Below are 10695 nucleotides of genomic sequence, written 5' to 3'. Positions count from 1 at the left end.
TTATTTTAAAAGACGCCCAGAGGCTATTTATTAAACCATGTTTGAAATGTTGTAACCAATACGATCAAAGTCACTTTGTGGCTCTCTTAAAAGCTTTTGGCACGCACAAAATATCCTCAATAAAGGTTGACAAGCTGATTTCTTTACATGGGAGGTTGTTTGAAAAATCACGTTGCAGTTTACAAACAGTCCACATGGGGGAGCCCTAATAACTGACGTGTGGGAAGGGCGCTTTGGCACAGTTAGAAATTGATGTTGTAAGATGTCTTAAAAATTCTATGTAGGTTTTGAGATCTTAGTAGTATAGGATATAAAATAAATTATTGATTTTTTTTAGAGGGGGTCATCAACTCCTCAATATTGGAGGCAAGGGTTAGGGTTAGGGTTAGCTGGGGATTCCTGTATTTACATATAAACGGTATGTTGACTCACAAAGACGCACGCACACGGACGAGCTCACTCGTTCGGGATGTCAATGACGAGCTCAGCTTCGTCACCCTCGCCTCGGTCTTCGTCTCCGCGGTCGCTGTCAATGTCGCTCTCGCCGTCCTCCTCGGCAGCGTCCCCGCTCAGCATCTGTCGGGGGACCCAACTGAAGGGCCCGCCGGCAGTCGAAGCCGCCGCCGGGCCCGCTGGGTAATTGGCCGTCATGGGCGCCACCACCTGGCAACAGGGGGGCGACAGGAGAGGAAAAACGTAAAGATGGGCTGTCGTGATGGTTGGAGGACGAGGATGAATGGACGCAATACGGAATGAATCGGAGGAAAGTCAATCAAGCTGAAATGAAAACAACCAAGAGGGAGGGGCTGAGATGGAAAAGTGTACAGTAAATAAAAATCTGTTAATTGTTCTTATGTAGCTTTTTTTTTTTTTATCAAAATGAAATGCACAACATCCCACAATGAGGACGTGGGAAATATATTTTTACTTTTACTTTGTTCAATACTTTGTTGATGAACCTTTAGATTTTTTGTTAACCAAAATAAATAAATGAAAATTTGATGTCATTGTTAATCATAATTAAAGGATATATATTAAAAAATAGGGCCTGACTAATATGATTTTTTTTTACTCAAATTCCTATTTTTGGCTAAATAAAATTCTGATGATCAATTAATAGGCTGATTAACTAATATATATAAAATGCATAAAATAACTTTTTTACACTTACAACAATAAAGATATGAATTACAGGCACAACATTTGATTATTGTATATTACTTTGTCCTTTAGTATTTGTTTATCTTTGCAAGGGAGATAAAAATCTGTTAATTTTTTGCCAATTTTTGAGGGGGCGGGGTCTTAGAATTTTTGCCTTATGTTGTGTTAATGTGCACCAAAATGAAATAAATAAAAATCTCTGCATAGTGATTAGGGAGCGAGCGGATCAGGTCATTATAGCTAAATGCTAAAACAACAACCTAATAGAGGCCTCAGATTTATTTGTTTATTTTTTTGCTTGATTCTTTCTTTTTTTTCATCTCTCACCTTCCCGGTAGGCTCTCTCTTGTTTTTGGGCGCCTTTGTTTTCCGCTCTTTCTTCACTCGTTCAGCAGGGGGAGCCAAATACTCGGGCGGGAAGGGCATCTGCCCCGCAGTATGAGCGCACACGTACACACAAATGGAAGCAGCCCACATGACAGAAAACATGGAAAACAAACCAACACGAAAATGAATAATGCAACAAAGGACGCTAAATAAAATGACAAATCAACTTGTTGGTAAGGAAGGCTTCGTGATGATGAAGAGGAAGTGGTGGCAGTGGCGCGATACGAGAAAATGGGAGCGAATTCGAGGGGGAAGTAAACTCACAGTGTTGAGGTAAGCTCCGGAGCCGGAGGACTGCAGTGGGTGTACACCGGGACGGGACAGCAGGGAGAGATGAGGCGAGGGTGAGGTTGACAGGCACGTGCCGGGGTTACTTCTTCGCCTGGGAAACACACAAAACACACTCAATTGGAGTTGCTTATCAAATCGTGTCAAGAGTCAAAAACAAAAACAACACTTCAATTCATCTGTTAGACTGCGAGTTTATGTGCTTTGTTATATGCTGCTGTTTTGGTTAGCAACAGATTCCAAAAGAGTCCAGTTCAAATTCAACTTTTATATCAAGGCACCGCTGTATTGTGTAACTTACTTCTTTGCTCCTTCCCGTTCTCGTTCCCTCTCCCGGAGTACTTCGCCCTCGCTGTTGTCCGAGGACACGGTAGCGTCGGAATCTAAAAAAAACGCAAATTGAAAATGTGAGCACAAACAACATTTTAACAGCGAGATTTCTCCATAAAGTGTTTCAAGTTAACTACCTGAGGAGTCTTCATCCACTCTCTCATACGGCAGCAGGCGGTCCAGAAGGAAGCTGAAATACACAAAATACGTCATCAAATGTAATCAAATGTATGGGGGTCGTGTATTAATTGTCTTTGCAGTTTAACAAAAAAATTAAATGAATAGACACAAATCTGCTGAAAAAACACAAAATGAGTGTGGGTATTTCTTTTTTTTGTTTGGCTGAACAGTACACTTCTCTTTTTCCATAAATTTATTTTGCCATGCACAACTTGATGAACATGAACGTGGATGTGTACTTTCACTGAGTCAGCGTATCCAATTTTGTGGACATTGTGTATAAAATATAACACACACCTTTTGTCCCGGGACACTTTGAGCAGTTTTCTCTGTGCCCTCCTCAACTCCTCTTGGAAGCATTCGTGTTCCTAGAAAGAAAAAAAAAATACTATTAATCTGTAAAAACATCTTCAAAATACTTGTAATACCCGCAGTGGGACATAAATAAGTACAAATACTTCTTAACTGTACTTAAGTAAAATTTTAAGCAGTATTTGTACATGATTGACACTTTATTCTCTACACATATGGAACATGTACTTTCTACACCTTATTCTTTGTGGGAACACCTTAATTTGGTGGCATAAAAAGCCCAAGCCAATGGTAGCTTGCTTTTTGTATAAGGCAATAAACTATTTTGTCTGCAAAATGTGCAAATTATGATTTACTTTTTTTGGCAAGTAATGCATTTCACATTTGAGCCACTGAGAAGTGGGCTAACTCGCTATTTTGAAGAAGAACAAACAGTGCTTATTACGTCTTCTGAATACTTGTCTTTACAGAAATTACATACGAAGTATCACTTTAATACTTACATAAACCAGAAATTTCAACTTTCGTTTCAGATTCCTGTATTTTCGCTTGTAGTCGACTTCGACGTCTGCTTGGCCGTTCATTTCTGAAATGCACCATGCACATTAACAACGAAACCTTTAGCCACATAATAACTATGTATGTTATTAAAATACTTAAGCAATAAGTATGAATTGAGGAGTAATAGGTATGCAATTTCAGACTTACCTTTCAGGACAAGCTAGCCTAAGCTAGCTAAACAAGTTAGCAGACGCGCTAAACTGGCTCAAAATACACCCCGGAAAGATTTTGAAAAATCTAAAACGCTGCTCAGCGTTTTTCTTTTTTTATTGCTTTTTATGCTAGCGCATTAATAAAAGCTAGCTAAAAGCAATGCTGAAGGATATTCGGAAGAATCATGCTATCATACTTCTTCCTCGCGTGTGGCTTAGCGACATGGTTTTGTTTACGCTAAGTCTTGACGTCATCGTACGTCATGTTTTCGTAGGAAAAAACAGAGCCATTTGTTTTTATTGTTTTTATTTAATTGTAGAAAATTCTGCAAAGAAATACTTCAAAATGTAATGTTTTTTTATTATTATCAATCTTTATTATTTATTACCAATAAAAACGGATGAGTCTTTTCCTTCCTGATAAGAACACAACATTAGGTGCACTGCACATACTCACAAATAAAATTACGTACATTTATTACAATTACTGTAGATGAGTATTAACTTATATCATACTTATCAAACTCACGGTCTCTCTCTCTCTCTCTGTCTCTCGCTGTCTGTCTCTGTCTCTCTCTCTCTCTCTCTCTCGCTTTATTTTTTATTTATTTTCTCTTTAGCTTATTGACTGTTTATCCCCAATTATTTAAGAATTGTTTGGGATACCCCACCCCACTGCATTTATGGGTGTCAATTAGATTAAACAATACAGTATATACATTTTTGCCAACCCTGTCCCTTTCCCCCGCGAATAGCGAATGTCCCCTGTATTAAATAATCATTATTTGCACCTCATGGAGCCTCCCGACTTTATGCTTTCAGCTTGGCTGATGAAGGTCTTGGATACTATTTAAGTGGTTTCTTGGTTCAACAAATCTGGTGATAATCAGGCCTGAGTGTGGCCTGTGAAACTCAACTCAGCTGTCCAATAAATGTGGTTAATGAGCGTTAACTCCTGATTTATCAAGACAGCAACATACCAATTACCTTTTCAAATCCTGTTGAATTGCATTGTGTTTTTATTTAGGTTTTGCTCGTTCGACATTAAAAATGAGCTTGTCATCCCTAAGCGAAATCAAGAAGGGTTCAAATACTTTCCCCCGGCACTGTATGTGGCCTGGATGCTTTTAGTGGCGTCCCAATGTCCCATGTACAGCTGCCTCATGGTGAATTTGCTGCACGGACCACAACTGTACACTTGGCAGCACCCTGCAGCATGAATTATAGATGGGGGAGAATCTTGCAGGGGGTGCAAATGCTGCCTCACTGCATGATTGTGTGCGTGCAGGGAAGGCGGAGGCACAGCATCAATGAAAGGTGTACACTTAATGCATTTAAAATGGAGGAAAAGAATGGAGAAGAGGAATGAGGCAGGCCGGTGGCAATTCCTCAGATACAGTACAAAGCTCGTCGGCATGGCAACCCACCCCTCTTGCACACACACACACACACACCCATACTGACAACGTCCCGTCTCTTAAAACCACAAACATGACCTTTTCTGCTCATATTGTCTGCCTTGTCTGCCATTTTTAGAAGGATTCATCCAGATGGGAGTCCTGCTAAAATGCCGCAGTGTCATTTCGGGGGCAGTAAAAAGCGCCGTAATGGCTCCAGGCTTCACCGCATTACTTCACCCGCCTCCCCCTTTGACGGGTGATCGATGATGAGGCAGCTTGACAAATTCGAACCTGCCGAGCAAATTCGTGCCACTCTGTAATTTGTCGCTCCCGTTTGTTTTTCGATGCCCAAAATAGCCTCTTCCCTCTTTGTCTGCTGCCATAAATCACATGACGCCTGCCTCACCCGGAGCCCTCCATCCACCACCCTGTCTTTTTAATGGAACATTCTATGTATTGTCTTCTGTTATTTTTAGCTTGTCATTTATGTGGCCTGCCCCCCCTCCCCCTCCCCCCCCACACACACTCGAGTCTACTACTTTGTCACTTTCTCTGTTTACATGTATGAATCCTCTCACTTTTGCTTTGCGTCCAAGCTAACTGGAATGTACGGAAAGCACAACAAGAACATCTTCAACGGAGGCCTTCTCCCTGAATACAAGGTAAGAAATCCACCGAGCTAACACCATTACTGACCTACATACCAATCTACTGACTACCTTACTTCCTACCTGCCTCCTTTTGTACCCCCAAATACTTACTTTGCCTTGCTATAGCTAGCTAAACCCGATTTGATTTTTATTCCAAATGATATATAACACACTGGACTTGTAAAACAGAATAATAGTATAAAACTGACAATCAAAATGTGTACCTTCTTACCTACTGAAGGATATTATAACATTTTAATACCTATTTTCATATATCGATTATTGTTACTGATCATGAACATTTAATTCTTCATTTTAAGTTTGTCAAAGTGTCTTGTGTCCTGAGCAGGGCACATGATGTTGACCTCGTATGTTCTGGGTTAAAGCTGGGACCATATTATTTAGTCTAGAAAAGTTCCTTCTCATCACTTTGTACGAAAACATATTTTCGCCCTTGATTTTGCTATACACTGATTGGTCCAGAATTTCTTGTTTTATTTTGTACACGTACATTGTGGTCTTGAACAGAACTTGTTTTGCTTTTCCATTAGTCACGGTCATTGGTGCTTTTGGGTCAAATGATAAAGTGAGATTTTGTTATGAAGAAGAATATGAAAAGTGCCTTGAAAATATACATATTTTGGCTAGAGACGAAGACAGCTGCAACTGCACTAAGAGTTCTATTGTTTGACATGTCCTTCAACTGTATAACACATTTGCTCATTCATGAAGGGAGAGATATTCTGCTTGGAGACTGAATTGTAATAAAAGGCTGGCCCTTCGAGAGGAGGGTGTGCATTGTTGATCAGAACTTGTCGGAGTTTGATTCAATGGTGCAACAGGAGATCTCCTCTAAGAATTATCCTGCGCAGGAAACTCTGTTCATTTCTCATCTCACCAGTTGGTTTATTGGACACGCAAAAAGTTATGGATTAACTACATCCCTCAGTTGGTGATTTAAATATACCTTCTTCACTACCAACGGTGTCCCACAGGGATCCCTATTAGAACCACTGGCATAGTGTATCGCCTTATAGCATACCAGGCGGTACAGATGCGAATCGTTGCACCACGATTCTTTGCGTTACAGCAAAAACTTATCCAGACTATTAAAAGAATCCAGCATGAAGTGGACGAGTGCAGGGAGGCAGAGAGCGAGGCGTACGTAGACGCAGTACAACAAGAGGTACAGTCTTCTTCTTACTCAATTATTCATCTTTTCTGAATAGAAAACAGTTCAACATCCAAAAGTGGCTCTGATTCGTGTAGCTAGCATTGCGGCCGGCGTGTTTCTGTGTGCTCTTTCAGAGCCAGTTCGACGGACTGGAACGAGAGATCCGAGCCGAGTTCGGGAACCTTCATCGCTTCCTGGATGAGGAGGAGCAAAAGGACCTGGAGCGACTGAAGCGGGAGCGAGGGAAAGCGCTGAAGAGGCTGAAGGAGAGGGAGAATAACATCTACCAGCAAAGGAAGGACCTGGAGAGAGCCGTGGTTGTGCTTAACAGGAAATTGGCTGAGGACGAGTGCGCCAAGATGCTCAAAGTGAGGGGGGAAAAAAAACAGCATCAAATTTGCATCTAGCCTGGAATGCTAAGTGGCAAAGCGTTTGATTTTAAATATTGACTGCCTTGACATTTGCCTCCATTGAGAGTCCTAATCAATGTTGTTACTTAAAGACGACATGCAGTGAATTCATTGGTCAGCAAATAGAAACCCAGCTGTAAATTATTTTTTTTCTTTCTTTCACTGCAGGACATACAAGATCTCATTAAAAGGCAAGTACTCGTTAATCTTGTGCTAGGCATGCTTCACATCACGGCCATGAATCATTAACATCCTCCCCCCTGCCTCATCTGATCCAAACAGATCTCAGGTCAGATTTGTCCCACCTCCAGAAGTGGACAGCGAGCTGCACTCGGGCCATTTTGTGGGGCCAATACAGTACAGAATATGGAAGCACATGAAAAGCTGCCTGTACCCAAGTATGTATGTACGTACATTGCCTATGCTGCATTTGAGGAAAGTGGGGAAGTCGGACTTTTCCGAGTTCAGACCAGGAAGTGTGTACGGGAACGCCTCCTTGAACTCGGAATCACACTTGGCGAAGTAGGGGGGAAAAAAAAAGTACCGGCCGACTTCGATGTGACGTCACTCTACAATGGCGACCACTTTGGAAACATACCCTGAATGGTAGAACACAATTAACTCAAATATAAAACTAGATAGCTTCCTTCATTCATAAGTATTCAGTATGCTGCTAACTTTATACATGAAATTATACGCTGAACAACAGAACTGTATGGAATGCTTATGAAATAAGATAAATACATAAATGAAGGTCAAAATGTGTTTTAAGGACCAAAACAAAAAACAATTGATCACTTTCCGCCATTTTGGTTGTTTACTTTTGCCTCAAACGCTTTCAGGTCGGAACTGGGAAAAGCCAACTGGAATAAATCCGACTTCCGGCCTTCCTCGAACGCAGCAACATTATAAAATTATACTAACTTGCAATTTGTTGTCAACTATATTTCCCCACAGGAATGAATATAAAGTCAATTATTTGCTTCCAGGCCATGTTTAAATCTTGCCTACTAAAATAGAGCCCAGAAGATTCCCTGTGCTTGCTTCCAGATATTACACAGGTGACCTTCGACCCAGAGACGGCCCACCCTCTCCTGTCCGTGTCCTCGTCCTTCACCTCGGTGCGCTTCCACGACGCCAAAGACTCCCCGAAATGCCGCAGGGACGATCCCAAACGCTTCCACCATTACTACTGCGTGCTGGGCCGCGAGGGCTTCAGTGTGGGGCGGCACTACTGGGAGGTGCAGGTGGGCCACAAGACGGCGTGGAGGCTGGGCGTGGCGCGGGCCGACGTTCCCCGAGGGGAGATGGCGGCCACGGGCACCTCGAGTGGTCTTTGGACTTTGGCCCTGAAGAACGGCGCCATCTTGGCTTGTACGGATCCCACACCTGTCAGGGTGAAGGTGCCGCTTCACCTGGCTCGCGTCGGTGTGTTTCTGGACTGTGAGAAGGAGGAAGTGTCTTTCTATAACGCTGAGAACATGGCGCCCGTGTACACTTTCGCCACGGGAACTCTCCTGCTTCCTTTGTACCCCTTTTACAATCCGTGCGACACTGACAATGGCAGGAACGCAGCCCCCATTAGCATCTTTAGCCCCTCACTATGACCAAGGGCTTTGTTTATATTTGTGTTGTTTTCCTCAATGATGACAAAATGATATCATGGACGGCACTATTTTTCCACAAAGAAATGGTGACAGACTAAATATGGCTTTTGAAGCGGCTGGGCAAAAATGTTAGCGAGTGTTCTGTCAGACGTTCAAAATGCAAGCTCAACACATGCCAATTGTTCAAAAGGGAGAACATACACTTTAGGATATAAAACACATTCTTAGGTTTTGACAATCTTGCTTGAAATACATTTCAAAGCAAGTCTATATTCATAACAGCAGGCGCAGATGTGCTGCTAGCTAGCTTCAGGCTAACGTTAGTAATGCTAACGGCAATTTATGAGTTTGCGTGTTGGCTACTGTTATGTTGTGAACATGATTTTTGGATGGTAAATGTCAAAAACATGGGGGCAAATGAGGCATTTTAGAGCTGTTTCTGACCCAACACAAAAAAAATTACACAAATCCACAATCATTCAGATCCTTCTTTTGGCCATTGCATCAAAAAAGCTAAAGTAAAGGGAGGGTGCTAGTCATCTAGTTAATAAGCTACTGCTTTTTGTTTTGTTTTATCACTAAAACTGGACTAACATTATCTCATACAGTATATGACAAAAAAAATTTGGGGACTAAGACAAATCAGTATTTCCAGATAATGACTAAACTAAAATGGCCGCCAAAAATGTATAGTTAAAAAAAAAAAGATATCAGTAAGTTTACTTTAGAGTCTTTTTTTGTACAAAAGTATCCGCACTTCTAAATAGCACTTGCAGAGTGTCAGTACTTCTATCACTTCCAATTCTAGTGTTTGTTTTTTAAACTACAGATAGAATAGGACTAGATAGATCGCTGACCTCCTCCAAGGTTGTCGTGAGGCATTTGCCAAATGACTGAAGAAGAACTTGTAGTCCGACCTGGAAGTTTGGCGTGTTTGCAAACGCATGGCACGTAGTCAAGGTCATGGAAGCCCCAGAACACGGCGCTAGGATTAGCGGCATGTCGGGCATATGACAAGACGGGCTGACGTTGAGTGAGATGGTGTTGACAGTCAGCTGACCTTCATGAGGATCGATCAAAACAAAAACAAAAAACAAGGCACATGAAATGGCCTGTTTAATCATTGTAAGGTAAAAGTAAATTCCACTGATTGTCACACCCACACTAAGTGGGGGCGAAATTCGTTCTCCGCATTTGACCCATCCCCTGAGGGAGCGGTGAGCAGCAATGATTGCGCTCGGGAATCACATGGTGATCTTAACCCCCCAATTCCAACCCTTTATACTGAGTGTCAAGCAGGGAGGCAATGGGTCCCATTTTTATAGTCTTTGGTATGACCCGGCCGGGGATTGTGTTATATTGTGTTATATTCAGCTCTTAAAATATATCAATGACATAAGGTTTAAGTAAAAAAAAATTCTGTCCACTTTTGGACAATTGAAACCCATGAAAACTACATAAAAAAAAAAAAATATATATATATATATATATATATATCTTGTTACTATTCACATGGGATACTTGCCACCATTAAACTAATTCACTTTCAGCCATTTTCACTAAAGCAACCCCCTTCCCTCCGGGCTGTTTTACTGGATTTTGACAGATTTTGCAAGGCCCACAGAATATTGTGTTCTATTGCTATAAAAACATGGAAGATACCAAAAGAAAGATTAGAGTCTCTTCTTCCATCAAGAAGGAAAAAAAAGTATATTTCTATCTGTTTCCGTTCTGCGGCAATTAGCATTACAATATAGCTAAGTTTCGTTATTATTCACAAATCTGTTTAAAAGAGTGGGGGAAAGAGCTTTTTTTCAACATGACCCTGGTTGATCTCTTTTGCTCTGCTGGCCGCTTTTGTAATAAATAACATTGCTTCAACCGTTCTCTTCAGTTCAGAATCAGCAACAAAGCCTTCTGTATGCTCTAGCATTTAAAAAAACATTAAAAATAAAAAAAAATAAAAACCACGGCAAAAACATATAAATACCTTTTTGGGACACTGGTAATATTTAAAATAGAACGTTTTTGGGAGCAAATGAGTTAAAGTGCCCGTGATTAATTCCAAATAAATGGCAAAAGT

General features: G+C 41.2%; 2 protein-coding genes across 3 annotated transcripts; one reads left to right on the top strand and one right to left on the bottom strand.

Moving 5' to 3' along the window:
- On the bottom strand, nt 1–3631 carry ino80e (INO80 complex subunit E). 2 transcript variants are annotated; one of them, XM_077575696.1, is made up of 8 exons: nt 3367–3628; nt 3162–3244; nt 2644–2714; nt 2304–2356; nt 2138–2219; nt 1813–1930; nt 1489–1587; nt 1–663 (listed from the first exon to the last, which is right to left on the bottom strand). In XM_077575696.1, exons 2-8 carry the CDS (start codon nt 3240–3242, stop codon nt 457–459), a joined length of 711 nt encoding a protein of 236 aa, XP_077431822.1. In that variant the 5' UTR covers nt 3243–3244; nt 3367–3628; the 3' UTR covers nt 1–456. The 2 variants fall into 2 exon arrangements, with proteins under 2 accessions (XP_077431822.1, XP_077431823.1); XM_077575697.1 differs by lacking the exon at nt 1489–1587 and having other exon boundaries at nt 3367–3631.
- Nucleotides 3632–5328: 1697 nt separating this feature from the next.
- LOC144057303 (zinc-binding protein A33) lies at nt 5329–10493 on the top strand. Its single transcript, XM_077574705.1, has 6 exons — nt 5329–5433; nt 6512–6607; nt 6730–6963; nt 7174–7196; nt 7288–7403; nt 8056–10493. Exons 1-6 carry the CDS (start codon nt 5332–5334, stop codon nt 8610–8612), a joined length of 1128 nt encoding a protein of 375 aa, XP_077430831.1. The 5' UTR covers nt 5329–5331; the 3' UTR covers nt 8613–10493.
- Nucleotides 10494–10695: the final 202 nt, after the last annotated feature.

This window comes from Vanacampus margaritifer, chromosome 9 (genome assembly GCF_051991255.1).
Source record: "Vanacampus margaritifer isolate UIUO_Vmar chromosome 9, RoL_Vmar_1.0, whole genome shotgun sequence".
Taxonomy (NCBI): Eukaryota; Metazoa; Chordata; class Actinopteri; order Syngnathiformes; family Syngnathidae; genus Vanacampus; species Vanacampus margaritifer.
This window is presented reverse-complemented; position numbering and strand designations above follow the sequence as displayed.